This window comes from Sphaerodactylus townsendi, linkage group LG06 (assembly GCF_021028975.2).
Source record: "Sphaerodactylus townsendi isolate TG3544 linkage group LG06, MPM_Stown_v2.3, whole genome shotgun sequence".
Classification (NCBI taxonomy): Eukaryota; Metazoa; Chordata; class Lepidosauria; order Squamata; family Sphaerodactylidae; genus Sphaerodactylus; species Sphaerodactylus townsendi.
In genome coordinates this window covers 61520578-61548463 of record NC_059430.1, presented here as the reverse complement: position 1 = coordinate 61548463, position 27886 = coordinate 61520578, and the positions used below count along the sequence as shown (strand labels likewise).

The following is a 27886-nucleotide window of genomic DNA, read 5'->3' as shown; positions in this document are numbered from 1 at the left end:
TAACCTTTACTGCAGTTTTGCTGAACTATTTGCAGGCATAAGTTTCCACAAGTTACTTAGACATGTGCTTAAAATCTCCTTTCACGAATTGTCAGAAGTTTTATACCTCTATGTTTTACTGATGGAGATTTAGCATTGGGTTAGTGTATTCTTATGCATTTGCGTTTTGGGTAGAAAGGTTCTCTTTACTAGTCAGATCTGGAGACACTAACAGTGTCTTCCTACAAACTCTTTACTGGGAGTAAAGGGAGTAAACCCCTTTGAATAGAATGAATAGAGTAGGATTCTGGTATACTTCTGAAGATTAATATTCCCAACTAGGAACACTGCTGTCTGTATCATACCTCATAGGAGACCTGCTACTGGTTGCATTGCTGACAACAAGCTATTACAGAGCTAGAGTAATCATCACCAGCGTGAAATAGAATAAACAGCAACGATAGTGTTGGGTTCATCAAACCATATTATCATATTGACTTGATCACTGAGTTCTACTATTATCTCTCCTGCTGTTTCTGGAGTATGTACTGTTCTTTTTTCTGGTGTTACAGTTGCTTTCTTTTCACAATTTTTCTGGATTCTTCTAGTTCTACCTCTGTAAACACTTTATTCCGCATGATTAATTACCTTTGATCTGTCACTCTTTGCTCAGTGATATTCGAATCTGGGTAGCGTTGTTTCCACAGTTCATACATCCGCTTCAAGTATCCTCTTTTTTCTGGCTCTGAGTTGTAGTAACAAGCCATGATGGCACGATTTTCTTGTGCACTATACTTCTTTCTTTTGGACGGTTGGTCCACTTGTAGCCCACTTGTCGATGCATGCCCGGGGACCCTAGCATGCGATGCGGCGTTGTTGTTGTTGTTGTTGACAAAAACAACAAACACATTGTATCACAACCACCAGATCACTGATTGGTGTTGGCCTTCAATCCGCTTCAAGTTCCGGCCTGGAACTTAGGAAGACATGATGTATCGGCATAAAATCTGCTTCTTCTTCTTCTTAAAATCCATTAAAAACTCAGTAGCAACTATACCCCATATATATTTATGTGACTGCGTCCGGTCCTACTCCTGGGAGGGGACCAACAAGTTGTCAAAGATGGCATAACCAGATGGGGGCATCAAGAGGGGGTGAACAATCCTCGGCCAGTCTCCCCAAAGGCCTGGTGGAACACCTCCCTTTTGCAAGCCCTGCGGAACTTACCAAGGTTCCACAGGGCCCTAACAGCTGAAAAAGTGTTCCACCAGACAGGGGCCAGGGCCATAAATGCCGTGGCCCGGGTTAAGGCTAGCCATATCATGGAGAGGTGGGGAACCACCAGTAAGTTCGTCTCTGACCAATGCAGGGAACATATGGGGTAAGGCAGTCTCAAAGGTATGAGAGCCCCAGGCCGTGAAGGGCCTTAAAGGTCAACACCAACACCTTGAAGACAATCTGGAATTCCACTGGGAGCCAATGCAGGCAGCACAACACAGTGGAGATGTGATCTCTAACAGAGGTCCTCATGAGGAGACGGGCCACCACATGTTGAACCAGCTTCATTTTCCGGATGAGCCACAAGGGAAGGCCTGTGTAGAGCAAGTTACAATAGTCTAACCTGGAGGTTACCGCTGCATGGATCATTGTGGCCAGGTCAGCCTAGGAAAAGTAGGGGGTCAGCTGCCCGGCCTGGTGAAGTTGGAAAAAAGCAGCCCAAGTAATATGCACCACCTGGGTCTCCATTGAAAGAGACAAATCCAGGTGGACACTCAGGTTGCGAGCCAAAGAGGTCAGTGCGAAAGAGACCCCTTCCAACACCGGCGGCTGAAAATCCCCAATCCCCTCCCCACAACCCAGCCAGATGACCTCCGTCTTCGATGGATTAAGTTTTAGCCTGCTCTGCTTCAACCAACCAGCTGCCACCTCCAAACAATGCAGTAGAGCCATAGGGGCAGAGGCCGCCCCCTCCCCATCAACAGAATGAGCTTAGTGTCATCAGCATATTGAAGGAGGATCACTCTCCCCACCTCTCTCACATACCCATTTGAGCCGGAGATGTTCAAATAAAACGGGGGTGGGGGGTGGGCGGGCAGCACTCTTGAGTGTTTTGAATCTTCTGGAAAGGTTGTTATTCTATGGCTGGCCTGCCTCTACGCAGTCTCCATGTTTGCCTGCAAAGACAGCTCAATGAACAAGTTATGGGTAGGTGCTACTCTGTCTTCCTTCCTTTCATTTTGACTTTAGGTTCCCAGATCCTGCCAGCTGAAGCACAGAAGACAAATTACACTGTGATCAACATGAAGGACAGATGTAGTGCCAGTGCTTAATTGCTGGCACAGATGGCCAGTTTCTGCAGGAGAGATGGTTTTCATAATGTTACTCAGCATTACCACTGGGATATTTTGGGCATACCAACTTGTCAGCAGGCCGAGTGCCATCCATTCAGATTTGTTTGAGTACAGGCAGCCAAATGACTATCAGCTGTGATTACAAATGGGCAAGAACAAAAAAACAAAGATTCTTGCAGCTGCATGGAGTCTTCTGGCACTCATAGCATGCCTTAGTGAACAGCATCTTAATACAGTCTAAACAACAGGGTTAGGTTGTATGTGCTGGGAACTAGTTGGTTGGTGGTGCTGCAAAGATCCACACTAATTTTTTTTTTAAGTTGCATTATCTGCAGAAGGAAAAAGTGCTGTAGAAGTTCAGAGATTAACTGGTCTATTTTAGAAACACTTTTATGATCAAACAGCCTGCTTTAATAATATCAGAATAAAAGAAATGGGCAAAAATTGTTTGTAGTTCTGTGTGTGTGTGTGTGTGTGTGTGTGTGTGTGTGTGTGTGAGAGAGAGAGAGAGAGAGAGAGAGAGAGAGAGAGAGAGAGAGAGACCAAGTGAACAAGTGGATGTTGTGGTTTTTCCAGGCTGTATGACCATGGTCTGGTAGATCTTGTTCCTAACGTTTCGCCTGCATCTGTGGCCAGCATCTTCATAGGTGTATCACAGAGAGAAGATGCCAGCCACAGATTCAGGCAAAACGTTAGGAACAAGATCTACCAGACCACAGCCGTACAGCCCGGAAAACCCACAACATCCAGTTGAATCCGGCTGTGAAAGCCTTCAACAATACAAGTGAACAAGGTAAGAAATACAGATAACAGCACAATTCAATTGCAGGAGCGCTAAATGCATTATGAAGATGATAAAACAGCCGAGATTTTTTTATAGTGAAAAAGCCACTGAGAAGGCTCATGCAAGCCCTCAGGAGTACCGTGTTTCCTCGAATATAAGACAGTGTCTTTTTTTGCTCCCAAAGATGCGCTATGTCTTATTTTCAGGAGATGTCTTATTTTTCTGTGTTCTGTTCGTTGGGCATGCTTCCAGACAAAAACTTTGCTATGTCTTACTTTCGGGGGATGCCTTATATATCGCACTTCAGCAAAACCTCTACTATGTCTTATTTTTCGGGGATGTCTTATATTAGGGGAAACAGGGTAGTATCAGTCTTCTTAACGTATTCCAATTTCTGAAGTTATTACAAAGGCTTGATTGATAGTTGCTAGGAGAAATGGTTGAAGGTTTGCCACCAGATGAAGGTGATGAACACCATTCCTTCCTAGTCAGAGGCTGCTGGTTTAGGCATAGCAGCAATTTTGGAAGTAGACAATGAGGCAAGCCCAGCATCTGCCCCACTGCCTTTGAATTACGGGGAAGGCCTGGTACTATTATTTCAGATTTATATGGATTCAATTTGCTTTCCCCTTTTTAATTTATATTTAACTGAAGGCTGCATGTAAGTGAACACATATGGTAACAGTCTTTGTGAAGTCGGCCCGCAGGGGTCGCAAGGAAGAGGCGAGACGCGGTGATATCATCCGGTGGAGAGAGCCAGCAGCAGGAAGTGCGGTCCTTGGATCCGGCAACTCTGTTGTGTGCTCGGCCCTGGCACCTTTTATTAGGGTTTACAATAGGGGCGGCAATGGGGGCGTTCCAGGAGGCGGGAGAGCGGGAGAATATCATATGATACATGACATCATGGGGTTGCCTACGTGCGGGAGGAAACGCTCGCGTCTGGGTCTAATCCATACCTGGGGGCAAGTGCCCCTTTGTCCCTTTGTCTGGGACACCTGGTGACCGTGAGTCAGGTAGTTCATGACCTGTGACTCACGGGGGTCTGGGGGATGGGGGAGCGTGTGCGCCCAGAAGGACACAGATGGCACAGGCATTCCATGCGCTCTTTCTGAGGTTCTGCTGGGTTCGCGGGGCTCACCCCTACATCTTTGTCCAATTAATATTTTTCTTTTGCCCATTCCATAAACCAATGGAATTATTCAATCTAATTTAACAACTTAATCAGTATCTTTACACATACACACTTGCACTTTTCATAGATCTGTGAAATATCAGGATACTGGAGGTAAAAGGTGCACCAGCCTAGACTCGCATTTGGTTATGCTACAACTTATGCAGCAGGTAGTTGACGAAGCCCACGTCATATGATTTTGAAAGATCATTCGAACAGCACAGAAAATTGGGATCGGAGTCTGTGATTGCCCCCTTTCTTATCACAAAGTCTGTGATGCCTGTGATTGCCCCCTTTCTTGTGTTTTGGTTTGTTCTAGTCTGTCCACATGCAGAATGGATCAGGGGGACTAGCTCTTTGCCTCAGCGCTCTGTAATTATTGTGTAAACATTCCTGCGACAGCAGGTTTCTTTTGCTCTTAACATATTAAAGGATGAGAATACTCACAGGGCTTGCAGACTTGTTGATAAAAATATAATTGTTTTGTTATAGATGCACATAATTCTAGATCATGAGCTCCAGAATAATCAGCAGAGGCTTGTTGTTTATCCTTAGTAATAGAGTTTTGGTTTTGTGATATCATCAGTTTAAAGGCACGCATACACACAAACTTGTAAGGACAGAAAAACTGCCAAAGTAATGTTTAACAAACTTCTTATTCAGCCTCCTGTTGTCTTTCATCCTAGATTAAAATGCTGTGTCTATTCTGTTAAGATACTGGGACAGCATCTTTGAGATACATGGAAAATAAAGCAAAGGGAATATAAGAATTACTGCTTCAGCAAGTCCCTCTCAGAACAGATCTTGATACTCCCACAGGAATGTCTTCCTCCAGGTCCATTGAAAGTTATAAACAATTTCTTCAGCATCTCCAGAGCAACCAGGCTTCTAAAGGAACTGCCTGGAGAGTCTGTGTAGAAGGAACTGCCTGCAAGAAATCTTGACAGAGCATAGAATAGAATTTATTCAGAAAACAAAGCCATATAACATCCTACAAAAGGTGCATGAAACTACTGGCAGGCAGTTTTTTATATGCATGACTTAATGTTCAATGTATCCATTGTCTCCTTTGACAAATACTATATTTTGGGTGATAGCAGGTGATATGAAAATTCTGTAGAATTTGAGTTACATTCCTTACGACTAGTCACTCATCAAGATTCATTACTTGAGTTGCATTCATTGAGTGAGAAATGGTCATATGTAAACTCATAGCTGTTATAAAGCTTCTTTTAGAAGGCTAAGATAGACCTGTGCATTCATGTCATTTGCAGGCTTACATGCTTCCTGCTTTCCTCTTCCAGTGCAGATTTCTTCCTCTGATTTCTATTTTATATGGTTGGCTAGAGCCAGCTATTTCACTCGACATATCATGTTGAAGAAGGAGCAAGCTTGTTTTCTGCTACCCAATAGACTGGGACAAGGAATAGTGGATTCAAGGTACAGGAAAAGACATTCCACCTAAACATTAGGAAGAACTTCCTCACATTAAGGGATGTTCAACAGTAGAATTGACTGCCTGGGAGAGCGATAAAGTCTGCTTCTTTGGAGGTTTTAAACAGCAGCTGAGTGGCCATTTGTCAGGAGTGCTTTGATTGTGTATTCCTGCATGGCAGGGAGTTGGACTTGATGGCCCCTGTGATGGCCTCTCTTCCAACTCTATGATTAATCTCATTCTGTGGTGGGGGCTGCTGAGTGCTGCTGAGGCTGCTGATTGGTGGGGCTGCTGAGAGGTGGGGCTGCTGAGGCTGCTGATTGGTGGGGCTGCTGAGAGGTGGGGCTTTTCAAATTTTTAAATCTTTTCAGTTAGTCTCCGGAACCAGCGGCGCGCAGTTGTTTTACTAAATAAGAACATATTTTAAGGGATAGTAGAAGGTATAGAAACCTTAAGAGGGAGGCACTAATTAAAACCAGTATTTGAATATCTAAACAAAATTAGATGTGAAGGCAGGAAGCCAGCAGGGGGGTGGAGGCTTTCCAGGGTTTTGCACTGAGTGTCAAATGTATGACTATCTGCCACTAGGACAGAAGTCGTGGGTGTGCCCTCGCTGCAACGAGCTCCTGGAACTCAGGAAATGTGTCCGTTCTCTTGAAGCCAAGGTGGCAGACTTGGAGAAGCTGAGAGAGGCGGAGAGGGCGACAGACGAGGCTTTCAGGGATCTAACAGCCGGGTCCCACTCCCAAGGTGACATCTCTTAAGATGTCATGGAGAATGAGAGTCTGGGGGACGAAGGGTGCCAGTCTGAGGTGGTGGAAGATGCTCCCTTGGATGGGACCCCTTCCTTAGCTGGTGATCAGATATCCTCTCGCGCTGAGGATACCCCTCGGGGAGGTGGGGGGCTCCTTGTAGTTGGTGATTCAATTATTAGGAATATAGAGAGTTGGGTTTGTGAGAGGCGTGATGACCGCATGGTGACTTGCTTGCCTGGTGCGGAGGTTGCGAATGTCACGCTTCGTCTAGATAGGCTGTTAGACAGTGCTGGGGTGGAATCAGCAGTTGTGGTCCACATTGGCACCAATGACATTGGGAAATGTAGCTGGGAGGTTCTGGAAGCTAAATTTAGGCTGCTAGGAAAAAGGTTAAAATCCAGGACCCCCAAGGTGGCATTCTCCGAAATGCTATCTGTTCCACGCGCAGGGCGAGCTAGGCAAGCGGAGATACAGGGTCTCAATGCGTGGATGAGAAGGTGGTGTAAGGCAGAGGGTTTTAGATTTGTCAGGAACTGGGGAACCTTTTGGCAAAAGGCAGGCCTGTACAAAAGAGATGGGCTTCATCTTAACCAAAGAGGAACCAAGCTGCTGGCGCTCAACATTAAAAAGGTGGCAGAACAGCTTTTAAACTGATCCTTGGGGGAAAGCCGACAGGAGCTGAGGTGACTTTGGTTCAGAATACAGTGTCCATGGGGATGCAGACAGAGAGGGAGGTTTTTCTAAATCAACCACATATAAGCGAGGAGCATAGCAATGTGACAAGTGATAGTGTTTACAAAAGGCTAGAGGGCAAAACACGTAAATCCCAGGTTAGGGACAGAGACAGAGTATACAAGTGTCTCTATGCTAACAGTAGCCGCCTTTGACCTAAAATGGGGAGCTGGAGTACAGAGTTTTGCAGGAGGACATTGATATAGTGGAGCATCACAGAGACATGGTGGAATGAGGAGAACCAGTGGGATGCTGTTATCCCAGGTTACAGAGCTCTACGGAATGGATAGGGCTTATTGTGGGGTGGAAGTGGGCCAGCCCTGTATATCAACGAGAGCATAGTGGCACATAAAATGTTTGACAATGCAGGGGAGCTGATCTAAGATCTACAGAGAAGCGCTGTGGATATATCAATACCAGGGGTGAAAGCTTATAGTTAACATTAGGGAATATATTATCATCCCCTGGACCAAAGTGCACAAGAGGATTCTGAGATGGAAAAAGAAATTAGAGGGGCTAACAAAAGCAAAAATGTAGTGGTAATGGGTGATTTTAACTATCCCCATATAAACTGGAAAAATGCATGTTCAGGTAAGAGTAAGGAGAGCACCCATTCCTGGATATATGCTAAATGACTGTGGCTTAGAGCAGATGGTTGTAGAACCAACCAGGGGAGAGGTGATCCTAGATCTAATTCTATGTGGGACCCAGGACCTGGTGCGGGAAGTCAGTGTTGTTGAGCCAATAGGGAACAGCGACCACAATGCTGTCAGATTCAGTATCTCTGCATGCAAACAAGTGACAACTACTAATGTAGCCACATTTGCCTTCAGAAAGGGAAATTTCTCAAAGATGAGGGGGATAGTGCGCAGGAAGCTGAAAGGGAAAATCAAGAGAGTCAAAACTGTCGAAGATTCTTGGAGGTTATTTAAAAACACAGTTAACTGTAAGGGAGGCAAAAAGGGATTATGAGGAACGCATGGCTGCGAACATCAAGACCAGCAACAAACAGTTCTTCAAGTACATCAAAAGCAGGAAGCCAGCTAGGGAAGTGGTAGGCCCATTAGATGACGAAGGAACAAAAGGTGTGCTAAAAGATGACAGGGAGATTGCAGAGAAGCTGAATGAATTCTTTGCATCTGTCTTCACCCAAGAGGAGGTGAGGAAAATTCCTGCACCTGAACCAAGCTTCTTAGGAGGTGAATCCGAGGAACTAGCGAAGATAGTGGTAGACAAGGAAGAAGTTCTGGCAGCCATTAATAAACTAAAAGCTACCAAATCCCCTGGCCCAGATTGCATTCATCCAAGAGTTCTTAAAGAGCTCAAGCATGAAATTGGTGATGTTCTCACTTTAATATGCAACTTATCCCTGAAATCTGCCTCCATCCCTGAAGACTGGAAGATGGCCAATGTCACACCAATCTTTAAGAAAGGGTCTAGGGGGGATCCAGGAAATTACAGGCCAGTCAGTTTGACATCTGTTCCTGGTAAATTCCTGGTTCCTGGTAATGATAGAATCTATCATTAAAGATAAAATTATTAAACATTATTAAAAATTATTAAAAATTATTAAAAATTATTAAACATGTAGAAAAGCAAGACCTGCTGAGGAAGAGTCAGAATGGCTTTTGCCGAAGCAAGTCCTGTCTTACAAACTTACTAGAGTTGTTTGAGGGTGTAAACAGGCATGTGGATAAGGGGGAATCAATGGACATTGTATACTCGGATTTCCAAAAGGCTTTTGACGAAGTTCCTCACCAGAAACTGTTGAGAAAACTCAGCAATGAAGGAATAAGAGGGGAAGTCCTCCTATGGATTAAAAACTGGTTGAGGAACAGGAAACAAAGGGTGGGTATAAATGGGAAGTTCTCACAATATGGAGGAGAATGCTTAGGGAGTGCCTGGAGTTGTCCCCCAAGGATCCGTATTGGGACCAGTGCTCTTTAACTTATTCATAAATGACATAGAAGTAGGGGTTGGTAGCGTGGTGGCCAAGTTTGCAGATGATACCAAATTACGTAGGGTGGTGAGAACCACAAAGGATTGCGAAGAGCTCCAAGCGGACCTTGATAAATTAGGTGAGTGGGCTAAGAAATGGCAAATGTAGTTCAATGTAGCAAAATGCAAAGTGATGCACATAAGGGCAAAAAATCCAAACTTCACATACACGCTACAAGGGTCAGTGCTATCAGTCACAGACCAGGAAAGGGATTTGGGCGTCTTAGTTGATAGTTCCATGTCAACTCAATGCATGGCAGCTGTGAAAAAGGCAAACTCTATGCTGGGGATAATTAGGAAAAGAGTTGATAATAAAACTGCAAGGATTGTCATGCCCTTATATAAAGCCATGGTGCGACCACACTTGGAGTACTGTGTTGACATATGCTGTGATGACATATGCTGTGATGACATATGAAGGAAAAACTGCAGATCAGATGGCTGCTTGCCAATTTAGCTTTCCTGACATTATCCTACCCCGTGCACAGCATTCTTGCTTAGGATTCCTTCCTTGACTGCCTTTTTACTTCTATTTTGTGGTGGTGGTGGGGGAGGTTATTAGGTTTCGGAAAGCGAAAGTTTTACTTCCCTCTCCCCCAGCCCCCACCCCTTCCCTTGCCAGGCCTCCAGTGTGATAATAGTGTACTTATTTCAGGGAGATTATTAGCATTAAACCTAAGACCTAGTTTTGGGGAAGAAGTAGGTAGCCCTGTTAAGCGCTGTTAACCCCCACTGATTTTCATGGGAAGAACTAAAGCTTTTACCTGGGAGTAAGCTTGGTTGCTGGCAATGGGGCTTGCTTCTGAGTAAATCCTCCTAGGGTCGTGATTCACCCATTCGAAGAGTTGCATGGTTGCTTCACCAAGTTTACTCCTGAGTAACGCATGCCTCAGAGCCAACCGTTTTTTTTTAATGAAAACCTCAGTATTCAGGTTAAATTGCTGTGTTGGCACTTTGTAATAAATAAGTGGGCTTTGGGTTGCAATTTGGACACTCGGTCTCAAAAGGGTTCGCCATCACTGCCATAAAGTCATTACATCCACAGGTCATTGGGTCCAATCCAAAAATTCTAACTGGGCATTTGTTTTTGTTTTATTTCACTTGGAGTTGTCCAGTGTTTGAAAAGCCTTCTGGTTGATAGGAGCCTTGTGGAGTTCATAATATTCTTAACCATCATTTGAAACAGTTTCATTTCTTGAGTGATTCTTATTGTACTAGCAGGCACTAAACTTTTTTTTAATGTGTATCCCATTCTTTCCTGATCAAGGTCAAGCTCAGAGTGGCTCACAACAAAACTGTGGCAAATTTAACCATATACCACATATATACTATATACTACATATATTAAATATACTTAATATACTTAATTTCTTATTAGACATCCACAAGGTGCCCTTAACATTGTAACAGTAATAGTGTTCCACTCAAAGAGGGGGAAGAAAAAAAGGGAGGAAAAATGAACAAAGGATGATGCTCGGGGCAAGGAAAAAGGGGAGGAAACTTATGCAAGGGTAAGGATAGGTGGGTGTAGGGAGGCCAGCTAAGATGGAACCCTTGCTTGCCTTAACCATCTCGGTCTTTCAGGCCCTGCAGCCGAAGAATTGGTTTTCATACCCCATTTTTCTGTACCAAAAAGAGTCTCAAAGCAGCTTATAATCACCTTCTCTCCCTCCCCCCAAACGGGCACCTTGTGAGGTAGGTGAAGCTGAGAGAGTTCTGAGAGAACTGTGACTAGCCAAGTCACCCAGCAGGCTGCGTGTGAAGGAGTAGGGAATCTAATCTGGTTGTCCAGGTTAGAGTCTATCACTCATATGGAAGAGAGGGGAATCAAACACAGTTCTTCAGATTGAAGTCCACCATTCTTAACCACTACATCATTCTGGGTCTCCGTGCTGGCTCACCATGCTGAACTGAGTCAGGCCTTCATGTCCTGGGTCTCTTGTTCAAACAGTCCAGCTGACATTAGTGAGGATATTGAGGATCTGACAGGCTGTATAGAATGTAGATATTTTCTAGAAGAAGAGGAGGAGGAGGAGTTTGGATTTATATCTCACCTTTCTCTACTGTAAGGAGACTCAATGTGGCTTACAAGCTCCTTTCCCTTCCTTTCCCCGCAACAGACACCTTGTGAGGTAGGTGGGGCTGAGAGAGTTCCAAAGAACTGAGACTAGCTCAAGGTCACCCAGCAGGAATGTAGCAGTGCAGAAACACATCTGGCTCACCAGATAAGCCTCTGTCACTCAGGTGGAGGAGTGGGGAATCAGACCCGGTTCTCCAGATTAGAATCCACCTGCTCTACACCACGCTGGCTAGACAGCGTTGGTAAAATATATTCCCTAAAAGACCAACAATGAGATTTCCTCTTGGCTTCTCTTCTTTAAAAAGCTTTAATTTCGTAGGATTTTTCTCTGTGCTGCTCAGCTGAAAGTTTCTTTTCTAGTTCTTTTCCTTGCCCACATTCCATTTCTTGGAAAGAATGAAATGTAGTAACATGCTGGGGTGAGGAGGGGGAATCTCAGGATATTTTTTGTTACTCATTGAAGAAAAGATTGGTGACCCTTGGCCTACTTGATAAAATAGCCCAAACCATTTTTCCTTCTTGCTGTTTTAGACTAACAGTTTCTGAAACTCAGCAGTATAAGTAACTATTTGCTATAGACAAATCCTTGTATTTTTTCCTAACTTTTCAGTATTATGAACATACGATGCAAAATTATCATTTTTTCAGTGTTATTGCTGGACTGATATTTTTAATGCAAGGGGGATATAAATGTTCAGTACTTGGAAACATAGCTTTTGACTGGGAATTGTTTCCTGTTGTGTTAAATTTGTGTTATGTTTTATGACAACAGCATTCCAAGCAGTTTTTATTTTAGGTGGTCTCATAATCTGAGAAGCATTTAGTACTCCAGCATTACAGTAAATAAAAGTTACAGATGTCAATGTGTGAATGTGCCAACTGGCAGGAAACTATATTCCACAATATCAAATGTACTTTTTATACCTCTTTCTATTCTAGATAAAATAGCTAGTCCACCAAGCACTGAGCATGTTTCATTCACTTTAGGACCAAACTAGATATTATAAGATGCAGTCCTCTGTGTTTCTTCTCTCTTTGTTTCTGATAACATCTAACAGAAACAAGCATGACATGACAGTATTGTATGCATCACCCCCACTGCCTTTTAACAATTTGTGTAAAGCTATGACCAGAGCCGTAGCGAGAAGGAACTGTGCCCGGAGCATGCGTACGCCCTGCACTCCTGCCACACCCCTGCCACGCCCCTGCACCAGTGCGCGCTTGATGTGTCACGCATCCCCCTTGGCGTTACGCCACTGGCTTTGACATAAAGTTTATGTTAGACATTGCAAAGACAAGGACATATCTAATATCTAATTAGGCCTTTGCATCAGCTCGATCAGTCTAAGCCTCTTTTTTTATTTTAGACCTCTAGCTTCTTCCTGTTTGTCCTGGAGCAAGCAGATAACAAGAGCTGGAGGCAAGAAATGTGGTCAGTAGGGCAATCCAAGGTCAAGGACAGTTCCTTAAGAGATCTAGGTGTCAATGTAAGAAAGGGTAGACCAATCTGTGAGTCAGGTCCGATCCAAAGCTTACCAAGTGTCCAAAGTATAGCACAGATACAAAAGCTAATACTTAAGGGATGGCAACAAGTTCCTCCCTTGATCGCCCTGCTTTGCTAGCGACTTATATAGACACATATCTCACTGGGAGAGATAAGCCATCTGTTGCTAATTAGGCTGTCCTGGCATTCCAAGCCAGGTGGAATGCATCTATCCTGTTCTACCTCATCACTGCTGTCAGGGGAATGATTTATGCTGCATTTGCAACCATGTGCTCTACTGTCTAACCTGAAAATTTCTTCTGAGCTATCTCCTCCTTTGTTCCAAAGGCTTTGGCAATCTAAAAGGTGAAACTGATGGTTGCTGGGTTTCAAGCATGGTTGAGGACGTTGAGCTAGAAGGCTTAAGCACCGTGAAGCCACTTCTTCCTGTGACTGTTCCTTTGTTCTCAGATGTTCGAAAGTCCCTCCACTTCCTCTTTGTCCTAACATGTCTCAGCAGCAGTGCCTTAACACCCACAGGGCGGGGCGGGGCGCGACGCCCCGGGCGGAGGTGTGGCTATGCCGGTGGCATTCTGGGGTGAGGTGGAGGGCGAAGCGGCAGGGGTGTAGGGTGTGCACACCCCGGGCGTAGTTTCCCCTCATTCTGCCTCTGCTCAGCAGGATAACCATGTTATTACTGTTAATTTTATTTGCTATATATTTTTATCTCCACTGTTGACCCATGAGGCTATCTTCCATGTGCCAAGCCAATGCACTAACCCCTAAGCTCCTTCCTTTTGTTTATTGCCGGGTAATATAGGTTGCCACACTGTGAACTGGCTGAACATTCTAAATGTTTTCTGAGGTCTTTTGTGTACAGAAATAGTTATGTTTACCATCTCTGTCGATTTGCCATGTTGTGTGTTTCTTCTTCACAGAGATTCGAGCACAGCTGATAGACCAACAGAAATGTCTGGAGCAGACGACTGAGATGAGGGTGCAGCTTCTTCAAGACCTGCAGGATTTCTTCCGTAAAAAAGCTGAAATAGAGACTGAATATTCTCGCAATCTAGAAAAATTGGCGGAAAGGTTCATGGCAAAAACAAGAAGTACCAAGGACCATCAGCAATACAAGTAAGTTAAAATTTCTAATTGCCTTTATGTTTTGTTTTAAAAAGCTATTTTGTATAGAAGTTTAGGTCTGCAAAATATTAAAAATGTATAATGCAAGACGTAACAGAAGCCCTTCTTTTTTCAATACAGACATCGTTAAAAACCACAAGTTTGTCATAGTCTCATTACAAAAAGAATTGCTTAATGCAAGTGTCTGTATTTAATTTATGTTCCATATCGCTACTTAGCTGGTTGGGACACTAGAAAGGAATCTTATTTATTTATTTATTTAAATATTTATATCCTGCCTTAAGGTGGCTTATGAGTCACAACTTTAACAAAAATCATATTGTAGAACCAACAAAAGATGTCTGCCATTTATAATCCACTTTGTTTTAAGACAGTCAAATACTTATTGAACAGGGCTCAGCATACAGCATTTTCAGTTAACTTCTGTGGCCTTTTAAAAACTGGTCTCAATAAACAAACATACCATTAATCTGTGAGCTGCTGTAATGGTTTGAACTTCTTTTTTCCTGCTTAAGAGTCCAACACGTTTAGGAGATATCTATAAGTAACTTCTAAAGTTCAAGCAGACCCATTATTCAAGAAAAGTGGATTCTTCTGCAATGCCTTAACTTCAGGTTTTTTCCAGATTATTTTAGGCTGATGGTAGACTTTGTTTCAACTCTTCTGAAATATTCAGATAGGACATTTTGGCTAACTTTAATAGTTCATGTTGCTAAGGAGAAAGTGCAGAGTCTTAAACTTTGTAAGAAGCATTTAAGAAGTGAATGTGTGGCTGCCATACTGTTTCTTCCAAGGGGCTTTCACATGAAGGAAATGACACTATGTAATGGAAGTGCAGAAAGCAGAAATATGACACATCATACACCTGCTTGTTGCTTTGCTTTGTGCCTACATTTGCCTTTCCAGTCTATACAGCTTTCTTCCCTTCATGAGTATTTGGATGCCCTGCCTTCCTGAGGTACTTCCTATCTTTCCAGTTCTGGGCTACAACACTAAACGGGAAATTCTAGGGCTTGCCATCTGGCTAGGTCCTTATTCTCCATTGTTGACTTCTGGGGCGATATGAATCCTGTTAACAATGGAGAGTACAACAATGTGAATTGTTATATATTATTTAAAAATACAGCATGTTTATCTTGGGGGTATTATTAATAGCAACATGCTGAATGTCACATACTCAAACTCCATGATAATTAATCTGAAATATTCATTACATTTTCGTTTAGAACATGTTAACCAGTAAAATACCCACTTCACACATAAACACATATTGAAAATGTATCTATTATTGTTATTTTTTACCATCCTGATTGTTAGCACTAAGGATAATTAAAAGAGTGTCAGGAAATCATTAAATGGAAAAATATCCATGTTTACTAGGAAGGACCAGAATCTGCTGTCACCAGTAAATTGTTGGTATTTACTGCTCAACCAAGTGAGACGGGAAAGTAAAGACCATGCAACTTTGAGTGATATCTACCTGAATAATGTCATCATGCGTTTTATGCAAATAAGTGAAGATTCCACCAGGATGTTCAAGAAGGTACTATGTCAAGATTTCTCAGACTTCATATTAAGATGAAAGTAGCTAAAAGGCATAAATGTTAAATGAATATTCTGTAGGAGACTTGATAATGTAATAACATATCCTAATTCAGCATTATTGCTGAGTCCCTTGTGACATTTCTTACTGTAAATGTAGGAGGAAAGTGCTTTTGTGATAGGGATTTTAAGAGCTTCACTCTTCTAAATAAAGAACGGGTAAATGAAACACTCTTTAGTGCCCTGTATATTGTGCTACCTTCAACAGGAAAAAAAAGTGAAACATAACCTCCAAGAGTAGAAGAATAACATTATTAAACAATTGTAATTTTATTTATGGTGGAGAATTGAGAAAATTCTCCATTCTGTGCTATTTAGTTGCCAATAGCTTAATTTTATTTTCTGAGAAAAAGGTGTAAAATCCAGATTGGTTAAACTGAGTTTCACTTGATACTAACATATTCTTTATTGTTGTTGATTTTCTTTGAAGTATTGTTTTAATTGTGTTTCTATATCAGTTTCTGCATAGTTTCTGTATTTGTATCTGTAAAATGTTAGTATTCTGTATCTGTAAAATGTTAAGGTGCTTCATAAAGGCTACATAGGTGGTTTTCATTCAAAAGCTGTTAAACTAGCTTCATCATATTGCATTTGTATTTTTGAATAAAACCATACCTAATAGATCAGACTGGATTATGGGTCAACATATGCTGAATTCAGCAAGTATGCCTCCCCCCGTCCTTTTTTTTTTTTTTTTTTTGGTATATGAGAATAGAATTGGTGAACTCAGAATGACCAGGAACTATTATATTCCGATTACAGTATTAATCTCTTTCTCACTATTTTTGTATGGATCCAGTTATTTTCTTACGTTGAGGAAGGAGCTTTCTTCTGGTAAAAGGTCTCTTTTTGCCAGTGGAAGCTCTTCATTTTGGTGAAACCAATTTGCTGGATCCAGCACTCTTGCGCATACCACTAACTAGAAGAGCATGAGGCTTTTTGTTTGAATTTTTAAAAGTATGTAAACACATTTATGTCCATCTTCAAGTAGGCTGCCTGTAGATATTTCTTATGCAAAAAGCTGTTATTACTGAATATCAACAGAATATGCTGGTGAACATTTTAAATTAAAGAAAAATATACAATACTAGCGGGCCCGGCCATGCGTTGCGTGGCTCAGTTTGGTGAAGTGGAAAAGAAAGAAAAGGGGAATCGAACGGTTCGAACATGTGTCATTGCACAATGATTGCAAGGAAGGGGAGGGCAATGGGCCCCTCGCTCTCTCCAGTTCCCTTGCATGGCAACCCGGCCGGTCCCTCCCCTAGCAGATTCCCAACTTCCTCACCTGCACTTCAGGGTTTAAGGTGGGCCTGGTCCTGTCCCTTTCACTCCCCTTCCCACTTGCAGGCAAATTATCTAGCCGGAAGAAGCAGCTGGGAGGCATGAGAACCTACGGTTGTTGTTCCAAATTTCAGAAGCGTTTGAGTCCAGCAAACCCCTGGACCCTTTCCCCCTCACCTTCCCCTTCCTCCCACAGCTTTAAGGAGTTGGGTGGAGCCTATGTGCCGAAGATGGCCTTCCCCATCCCTTTCACTCCCATAAGGCAGTTGAGAAGTTTTCAAAGGAAGGCATGAGATTTGCAGTTCCCTTGTTATCCAGAAGGTGTTGCCTTTTGTGCCCGGCCAGCAAAATGGCTGGCTGTTCGCGGAACAGAAGTGTGGTTCCAACTGTCACAGGTGTGGCTTGTACACAATAACTGGCACAGTTGTGACATGTACACAACAGGAGGTGTGGAAACAGTATAGAAACCTGGCAGCATCTGTCTCTTGAATAAAGGCCGATGTGAAAATTTCAAAGCAATCGGTCCAGTAGTTTGGGAGATTACCTGTCAGCAGAAAAACGCACTGATAGATTTTTATATATATAGATGGATTGCCCCTGTTGTTTGACATCTTATGTTCATTTACCTTTGAAAACCTCTTTCAATTGAGTTTTGACACTACACTGATGTGCCTGCACTAGAAAGGCAGCTCCGTTCTAATGACCCTCAATATGCTACCCGGTGAGTCTATTAGAGACTGTGCCTCTTTTTCTTCTGTTCCTCTTTTTCTTCCTCTACATCAGTGGTGGCAAACCTTTGGCACTCCAGATGTTACAGACTACAATTCCCATCAGCCCCTACAATTGGCCATGCTGGCAGGGGCTGATGGGAATTGTGGTCCATAATATCTGGAGTGCCAAAGGTTCGCCACCACGGCTCTACATCAAACTCTTTGGCACAGGACATTGTAATCTGAAATGTGTTTCAGTAGAATCTGTGACTCTTGCTGCACTTAGAGGTCAGAATAAAATAGATGAGCTGCTCTGGGATTTAGATCCAGTGCCCAGATTCTAAATTCTGTGTTTTACTGCATCTATAAGTGCGTGTGTGTTCATATATATGTGTGCGTGTGTGTGTGTTTATATGTAGCCATATGTATACAAAATCAAGGGGAGCAGAAATAAAATATAAGAGGTTTTTAGTCTGCAGTAGAAACTTTATTTCTGTGATGTGTTTAGGAGCTATAATAGTTACTTGTAAATTATGTTTCTTAGAAATTTTTTATAAGGTCAAAGGAATCCCTGTGTACTCTATCACAAGCCTGCGTGCCTCACAGTATTGAATTGTTTTATTGCCTTTTATATTCTGATTTCAGTGTGAACCAAATAAGTATTTTTAGATGACAGCATGCCCATCAGTCATTCAGCTGTAACCTAGTTTTAAAGATATTTTTGGTCTTCCATTTTAGTACATAACAAAAGCTGATTGGGCATTTCCACTGGGCTTTCCTCTGCCCAGCTGTCAGAGACTCAACTGTAAAAAAAACCCCACAGTGCTGTCTATTCAGCTACAAATATTCATATACAGTTAATCACACTATAAATGCTGCATTTTTATGGTTCGTTCTAGTGGCATTTGGAATATGTATTCAATGAAAATTGGTACATTTTTCTGCACTGCAGAATAGCAAAATTTTCTGCACTGCAGAATAGCACTGACAATTCAGAATAGCAAAACTATTTGGTTGATGAGGGAGATAGAATAGCTATATAATTCTTTCACAGTTTAATTTAATTAGAATAAGCTCTCCTTTCAATTAAGATGTTTACTGCAGTTACACTTTTAACTCTAGATTGGTGATGAACATTGCTTTAAAAAGAGATGGAAAGAAAGATTTAATTGGATTAAATCTGTTTCTTCTCTTGAATCGAGGTCCACAGAGCAGACTTTACTTTTATCCAAAAACACTGTAAAGCGTTTTGTGTCAATAGCATCCAGTTAACAAAAAAACCACTGTCGTTGGCTTTTTGATGTGAATGCCAAGCAGAGATTTGTGAAAATCTGAAGATATTTTGAAAGCTCACAAAAACATAGAAAGGCAGGCTCTGGATGGGGCTGATAGTGTCTTTAACAAAAGCCTTTTTTATGTCAGTTACCTGGATTCCCATTTTCCTTTTTGCTATGCCTAATGGCTTTGATGATGTAACATGTATTTGGAGTATCTGATGTCTAGATTACTCCTCAGCACTGCTGAGGCAGTGTGGCTGTTGCTGACAGAGAGGATGCTGCATGTATTTGTTGGTAGGAGGCAAAGATGGTAGGAGGTGGCTGCTGACTGGTCAGTAGCCTCTGATGTCATTAACATGTACCAGCACAAAATCTGTGAGCAACCAATCATGTGCCTTCATAGTTCTGACACAGCATCCCCTGTCTTGCTTCTGCCATCCAACTCCCAGTGATAATGTGGCATTCATCTTACTGACTGGCCGATTACGCACAAAGTATCTGCTGCGCAGTGTGGGCAGATGTGCATTGCTGCAAGATTTCTTGTATGGACATATTTCTTCAAACCCAACTTTTGCTTTCTGTTCTCCCTGTGGCAAGTGAGACCACTTCTAGCACAAATTTAATTTTGCTTCGCAGCCAGACCAGGCAGAGTTGTCAGTGAGCACAGCTTTGCCCTGTACCTCTTCCTTCTGCCCACACCCAGCCAGCTTAGTCTCTCTCCCCTCCCAGTCCTTTGCACTGCTTTACATGCTTCTCCTTCTCCACTAACACTCTGGTAATGGCTGAACTCCTGCTGCGTCATAGAATATTAATAAACATTCTAACCATGAAAGTGTCAGTTAGTGAATTCTGATAGTTTGTACAGTGTTCTCAGATGCCTGGAAGTTTCAAGGGAAACCTGTGCAGAAAGTTCAGGGAAGGAAAGAAGGTAGTATGATATTTGCAGTAGAAAAGAATGGAACAGAAAAAGGGTTTACAGAATCAGCCCAAGGAACAATGTATGCATTTTGACAAAAACCCAGGGAAAGTGTGGAAGGGACATACTGATTCTTTGAGTACAGTCATCTGTTAATACAGAGATTTGAAATGCTACATGCACAGTGGAAGTTAATAGAGTAAATAAGGTACAGTATAAGACAAATTATAGCTTTTAGGCTTTGTTCTAGCAGAAAACAATTGGCATGCCATGGTTAATCTTTTTGGCTTCTCAAAGTGGTGTTCACAAAATAGCTTTCATTACATTCTGCTCCCTCCAAATACTTTTACTTTTGGTTAACATCAACAACAAGTAATTGGTAGCATTTAATTAATGGAAGCATTTAATTTTCTTAACGTTTACCATATTAACAAACTTTTACCCAAAGTATTTTTCATGAGCAAAACTTGTACTATGTGTTCAAATTTTCCATTGCTTTAATGAAGCATACTAACTAATGTTGTGGGAAGATCTGTTATTATGGCCTATGAAATCTTTCTAAACCAATGTAAACTCTTAGGGAGAATGTAACTAGTTTAATACCAAGTCATCCATAATTTAAGTAAGATTATTGTTTCATGTATTCGAAAGAGATTTTATCAGTGCTTTCCCTGTTAGAGCTCAAAATTCATTGTTGAACTATATAAGTACAGAACAAAAAGGCATGTAATTTAAGACCTTTTATAATATATAAGTGCAGGGAAGTATTCTATCTTGCCAAGTTTTTCTGAAATACACTACATGCCAAATGAGTTAGGGTACATTACACATTTATGAAAGAAAAAAACTTATTTCTTCATTCTTCAGAGGTAGAGTCTTTAAGAACATCCCTGTAATATAATGTGCTGCATTATGCAGCCCAGACCAGCCCAATCTTGTCAGATCTCAGAAGCAAATCAGGGTTGGCCCTGGTCAGTATTTGGATTGGAGACCAGGGAATACCAGGGTTGCTATACCAAACCAGGTAATAGCAAACCAGCTTTGAATGTATTAGAAGTGGAGTGCCAGTTGCAATTTTCCGACAGGATTCAGTGAATACAAACTTCATCTAGTGGAACTATACTTTTCTGATATTACATGCTATCTCTAAATGATACTGCAGTTGTACTACTAGCATCTAGGACCTTTCAGTTTTGTAAAAAAAAATGTAGAAACCATCCCAAGTTATATATATCAACAAGATGGATGTCTGATCCATTTTTTAAAAGCCTTTTCTTCCATAGTAATTCTAAATCTTGTAGGATTGCCAACTTCCAAGTGGAGCCTGGAGCTCTCCCCGAACTGCAAGTGATCTCCAGACTATAAAGAGTAATTCCTTTGGAGAAAATAGCAGTTTCTCTATGTCATGACATCTAATCCCTGCTGAGTTTCTCTCCACTCTTCCTAACTCCATCTTCAAATCTCCAGGAATTTTCTATCCCAGAGCTGGCAACCTGTGTGGAGAGAACCCGTGTCATGTAGTGGTTAAAGATCAGACTAGGATCTGGAAAAACCAGGTTCAAATTTCCATGGAAGTTTTCTGGGTGATCTTAAGCCACTCTTACCCTTATCTACATACTTGGGGAGTTATTTGTAGAGAGGAAAAAGAAAATGGGAGGGAGAATGATGTTGGATTTCCCATTAGAGGAGAGAAAGGCAGTTTAAATGTAAAAGAATAAAGAAATAGAAAATAAATAATAAACCCCAATATGTCAGAGTTTCTGTTATACAAATGGTGGATAGTTTGTGGAACATTAACTGTCTTAGTATTGTCCACAGCTTTCATTCAGTTTCATGCCCTTCTGTAAATATCCACTAATTCTTGACTGTTCTTTTAGTGTTTATTGAGACAGTATTTGCCTGTTTTCTTTCTTTGTTCACACTTCATCCCTGCTGTTCTCTGTCCAGTTACTTTTACCCCAAATAGCATCACATTGCTTTCATATATTCTTTCTATATAGTCTTTATGTGGAATAAACTAAGTCTACTGGGCTGATTTATGTGTGTTCTTAAAATTAAATAACATAAAAGCAAGTAATGAAAATAATCTACTTTTGGACCAACAGTACAGACCATATGGAAACTGATTCTCACATTAATTGTAACTTAAAAGGATGTATAGACAAGAGTGAAATCAACAAACCCAATTTAGTGCTAGAATAAGTGTTCTTTTGGCTAATTTGCAAGCATTTATTTCTCCTCCATAAGGAAAAACAAAAACGATTCTGTGGTAATGATAAATATAATTATATCATTGAAATATACAGTTCACAAGCTCACAAGAGAGACAGTGTGGTGTGGTGGTTAAGAGCAGGTGCACTCTAATCTGGAGAACTGTATTTGATTCCCTGCTCTGTTTATCTGGAGGTTTATCTGGGGAACCAGATTAGCTTGTGCACTCCAATACATGCCAGCTGGGTGACCTTGGACTAGTCACAGTTCTTCAGAGCTCTCTCAGACCCACCCATCTCACAGGGTGTTTGTTTGAATCTCCTTGCAGGAGAGAAAGGAAGGATATAAATCCAAACCAGTGTCATATTTGTCCGGAGTACAACATGTCCCTGGGTACAACTAATCTGGTCACATGGGGGCGCAAAATCGGCCCCCCACGTGACCAGATTCCTTCCAGTCCAGCAGCCACTGTGCCTGCACAAATTTCTCTCGCGCTGTGGCTGTTGGGCCTGGAAGAGGGGCTAGGGGAGCTCTTACGCACAAGTAAGCGCTTTTAAAAATAAGCATTTACTCATATGTAAGCCCTGCTTACTTGTGAGTCGGGGTCCAGCCTCTCTTCTTGGTCCAGCAGCTGTGGCAGCAGAGACAGTGACGCCTGTCTGCTGGGCGAGGGGTTGGCCCAGGCTCTTACTTGTGAGTAAGCACTTACTCATGAGTCAGGCTCCAGCCCCTCTTCCCGATCCAACAGCTGAGCATGAGAGAAAATCGCACTTCAGCTGCTGGGCCAGGAAGAGGGGCTGGAGCCTGACTCATGAGTAAGTGGAACTCTTCGCGGGGGTCGCCCAGAGGGTTTTTTTTTGCCTCTGGGGCCATATGGCCCCAATATGCCTTCTTCACCTTCACCTTCACCACTCCTAATGACAAAATCCACAAAACTGGGGGAGTACTACTGCCTCCAGGTAGAAAGGCAATCATATTTCTTGTGAAAAGTAATGCTGGACACTGCATCATTTGCTCAGACCACAGGCTGACTACAAATTAGTGAAATTCCCAAATTCCAAATCCACAAAAGATAACAGTACTGTTCCATAAATTATTTCTCTCCCTATTACATAGGGATATAGAGGCTGCTAAAATTTCCTCTTTTTCTAGTTTTAAGTGACTCTTGCTAATAATTTCTTTTTAATTACAGAGCAAAGAAATCGCTTTCCAGCTTCATGATGATTTAATGAGGGTTCTTAATGAGCTATATACAGTAAGTGTACTGGATTTGTATTTGGTTGCAAGAATTGCTCATTGAAAATCTATTTTTATGCATTTATATATATTTTAAATTGAGTCAACATGTTATATTGTAATATTGTGTTTTAGATTGGTGACCCTGTTCATTAAAACTGTTGCTTTAATCTCAGAAGTTTTTTTTAAACTTTTCAGAATCTTATAAAAGTTTCTGATCATTTTCAGCAATTGTTGGGGGGTTTAATTGTTTGTTTGTTTGTTTGTTTTTGCCCCGTCCATTCCCCGAAGGGCTCTGGGCGGCCACAATTCAAGATAATATATTAAAATTCCAATAAGTAGATTAAAACCGTAAAACAGTTTAAAACAACTAACTAAACCACTCAGACACCAGATGGCGATTCAGCTTTGTACCCCATCCCCGCCCCAGGAGGCCAATGAATGATGTAACTACTGACCCAGCTGGCCAGCAGGGAAAGCCCGGAGGACAGCTCCGTCTTACAGGTCCTGCAGAAACTATTTAGGTCCCACAGGGCCCTGATCTCAAAATAAGAAATGTTTCTAATACATAGATTTCTCAGCTCTAGCGTCGTTCCAGGCTGGTTTTGTTTCAGACCTGGGATCCAGAGTTGCTTTCTCCTGCCCGGCCTGGATCAGAATATCTTTTGTTCCCTCTCTTTGGTTCTTAGGTAAACTGCATTTCCTGGCCATGCTGTAAATCAGCTTCTCTGATCCCCAACCATTTGGTCTCTCGCTTCCTCTGTGTAGTTTAATCAAAGCCTTTTAGTTTCCTATCCGGAAATCACAGGCCCTTGTCATGCTAGTGTGAGTCTGCCTGATACTGTAACCAGAGCAACTTCTTCACAGTTCCCCTCCAATGCACACGCATGACCCAGGCTCGTTTTCCCTTTGCTCTACCCCTACGTAGCCTATTATAGGTCTTGTCCTTATGTGCTTACATCAATATAGACAAGCATCATGGCTTTCATGAGCTAGGTTTTGTTTGTTTTTTAAATTGTGTCTAGTCAGTAGGATTATTTTATTGACCTGACTGGAAGCAGAAGAAACTGTGTTATGAGTTCTGACACAAGATGGCTTGTTTTAGGCATTATAAATGTGAATAACAACTGGAGGAACCGGGTTTGATTCCCAGCTCTGCCGCCTGAGCTGTGGAGGCTTCTCTGGGGAATTCAGATTAGCCTGTGCACTCCCACACACGCCAGCTGGGTGACCTTGGGCTAGTCACAGCTTCTCGGAGCTCTCTCAGCCCCACCTACCTCACAGGGTGTTTGTTGTGAGGGGGGAAGGGCAAGGAGATTGTAAGCCCCTTTGAGTCTCCTGCAGGAGAGAAAGGGGGGATATAAATCTAAACTCTTCTTCTTCTTCTTCTTCTTGTATGATCCTTCAATTCTCTGACTGGTCCTTTTTATATTTGAGAATTTGTTGACTTTTTGTATTATTTATTCATTCATTAAAACATGCAAAATTAACAGTTAATGAAGTGTATATAGGGAATAGGAAGGACATTTTTGGAAATTTTTCAGCTGTGGGAATATTTTGATATTATTTTTGACCTGCACTGAAAAAAGGACATTGAAATGTATGTATGCAGTGCTTTCTTTCTTATAAAGCCTGTCTATTTTACTACTTTATCAGCATGAAATATATTATATAACCTAGCACAGTGATAGCAAACCTTTTCAAGACCAAGTGCCCAAATTGCAACCCAAAACCCACTTATTTATTTTAAAGTGCCAACACGGCAATTTAACCTGAATACTGAGGTTTTAGTCCTGTGTGCACCCGCCGCTCTGCCCTCCCTGTGCTGCTCCAGCACCTCCACCCCACCCCTCTGCCTCCACCCCACCTGCTTGAGCAGAGGCCAGCCTGCTGTACCCTCCAGCAAGTCCAGCATGCACCAATCTGTGCCTCTCTAGCATCTCTGCCTCCTCTGCCCCCCCTCAGGCAGCAGCCACCTGGAGCACAGGCACCAGGCCAGCCAGCCAAGTCCTCTCTGCTTGCCACGAGGCATTGTGCCCAGCAGCCCAGGCCAGGCAAGATTTGTGTGTGGGGGGGATGGGGTGATTTTCCACCCCGCCATATGACAAACTATGTGTGCGCGTACCCACAGAGAGGGCTCTGAGTGCCACCTCTGGCACTCGTTCCATAGGTTTGTCACTACTGACCTAGCATATCAATCTCACATTTGTGTTCATTTTGTATAATTTGTAATATTCATTCAGTAGACAGGAGAGGAGAATATGTGTCCTTTTGTTAATGCTACTGCAACCCATTCTGGATGGGACTGGCTTGAAAGTGGATACGTAAGCTTGCCTAGAATGTGAGAGACAAAGAGCACTAAAACTGTGAGCACCGGAGTCTGTAGTGATTCCATATAGCTTTTCAGGCAAAATGCAAGGAGTACTAAAGTTTATGCACTAAGCTCTGGTCTTGAATTCCATAGTGGCCTCTTTCTTAAGATCTGAAATGCCAGAGCACAGATATCTTTCCAATGCTTTACAGGTGGTGTCTGTTTAAAAATAGTTTGAGTTGCATAAGCATTTTTAACTTCTGTTATCTTTCAATAGGAAAATATATTTCCTGTGACAATTTGGTAATAATGTACCGGTAATACTGAAATGAAAAACTGTTTTCTGCCTTCATTTGAAAATATTTTTAAATGCAGTGCTTTAGCACTTATGTAGCTACATGGTACTTCTTCAACAGGTCAATAGCTACTGAAATTTATCAGTGTATTTTAGGTAAAAGAAAGATGAGTACTGTTGTTGCAATGTTGCACTCTTTGCGTTGTGCACCTTCCCTGCATTGAAATAAACAGTTTTCAGAGGGCCCATTTAAAAATCAATCTTGCTGCATCTTGTCTGGCATTGAAGTATGTCGTAGAGTTGTGGAGTTATCTTTGGAAGAAGAGGATTAAAGTCTTTAATCTGCTACAGTCAGACAAGGAGAGAAATTTTTCATATGTGTGCTGCTTTACTATTAGAGATTATTTTTAAGTGACTGAAATACTAAACACTGCAACATTTAAGATTATTTAATTGAAGGTACATCAAATAATGTACTAATTAGATCACTAAATTACTAGGAGAGCTGGTGGAATTATATCATACTAGCAGCAAAACCCATTTCAGGGGGAGATGCAATGGGTCCTAGCAAAGGGGGGGAGTAGGCAAGCATTTTCCCCACAGTAGGCTTAATTGGGACTGTACCAATACCCCCCCCTCACTACGTGACACTTCCTACCTACCTGGTCTTGAGTCTGTGGCTTGGGGTGGAAAAAGGGTGGAAGGGTGAGCCTTGGAGTGGTGGGAGGGTGGAAAGGAGTGGCTTGTGGTGGGGGAAGGTTGAAAGGTGGGGCTTGGGTGAGGGAAGGGTTGAAAGGTGGAGCTTGGGTGGGGGAAGGGTTGAAATGTGTGGTTTAGGGTGGTGGAAAGTGAGGCTTGGGGGAGGGTAGAAAGTAGTGGCGTGGAGTGGGGGAGGGTTGAAAGGTGGGACTTGGGTGGGGGGAGTGGAATGGGGAGGGTTGAATGGGGAATCTTGGGGTGAGTAGGGGTGAAAAGTGAGACATGGGGTAGGGGAGGATGGAAAGGTGAAACTTGGGGTGGAGGTTAACCGAGAGGCTGTTAACAGGCCGGTGATGCAGCAAGCACCATAGTGTCACTGTTCTGCTGGCCAAACTGGGCTGTTGGGGTGATGGTAACCAGGAGGGTGTTGGCAGGCCATCAGAGCAGCGCTGGGCTTGCTCCTGGGTCAGGGGAAGGCGGGCAGGGGAGTGGATGGAATGTCACCCATCAATGGACAAGCAGGGTTCACTTTGTGAGTCCTGTTCTCAAACTGATGGAGGGTTTGTTGTCACGACATTCCATTGCGTAGACAATTATAGGTTAGGATAGATTAAATTAGCAAAATGCGTGCAGATAAGATTGCGTGTGTATGTGTTTCAATGAATATCGGTTTAGATGTGAGGAAGCTAATGTATTCGTTTTAATACCTGTGTAGTTCAGCGTATTCAGCCATACTTCTTGGAATTTATTTTCTCAGCCATGTTGTCAAAATGATGTTCTCTTGCAGGGCAGCATTAAATGAATGAAAGGAGCAGCAGTGGCGTAGGAGGTTAAGAGCTCGTGTATGTAATCTGGAGGAACCGGGTTTGATTCTCCGCTCTGCCGCCTGAGCTGTGGAGGCTTATGTGGGGAATTCAGATTAGCCTGTACACTCCCACACATGCCAGCTGGGTGACCTTGGGCTATCCACAGCTTCTCGGAGCTCTCTCAGCCCCACCTACCTCACAGGGTGTTTGTTGTGAGGGGGGAAGGGCGAGGAGATTGAAATCCCCTTTGAGTCTCCTACAGGAGAGAAAGGGGGGATATAAATCCAAACTCTTCTTCTTCTTCTAAATCACACTCATTTATATTGATAGAATGAGAGTTCAAGTTATACACTCCTCTCAAAATCAATTTGGAAACTCCAGCTGGTACAGAATGGCACAGCTTAGCTAATATTGAGAACTAGGTGGAACATGCATATTCCTCCCATTCTGCAGTCACTCCACTGGCTATCCATCAATTACCGGGCTGAGTTTAAGGTATTAGCTATCACATACAAAGCCCTTAAAAATCTTGGTCCCTTATATCTGCGGGACATCTCTCCCCCTGTGTGAACAGAGCCTTCTGTAGGTACCAACCTGAAAATAGCCAAAATCGTCCACTGTCTGTACTTAT

At 42.4% G+C, this 27886-nt stretch overlaps 1 protein-coding gene across 4 annotated transcripts in view; it reads left to right on the top strand.

Moving 5' to 3' along the window:
- Positions 1-27886, top strand: part of SRGAP1 (SLIT-ROBO Rho GTPase activating protein 1) — a 143446-nt gene that overhangs the window by 65595 nt on the left and 49965 nt on the right. For all 4 annotated transcript variants that reach the window (XM_048499492.1, XM_048499495.1, XM_048499494.1 and 1 more), the window contains 3 exons: positions 13707-13902; positions 15292-15454; positions 23101-23163. In XM_048499492.1, the coding sequence (XP_048355449.1) occupies positions 13707-13902; positions 15292-15454; positions 23101-23163 (422 nt within the window). The remainder of the gene's footprint in view (positions 1-13706; positions 13903-15291; positions 15455-23100; positions 23164-27886) is intronic.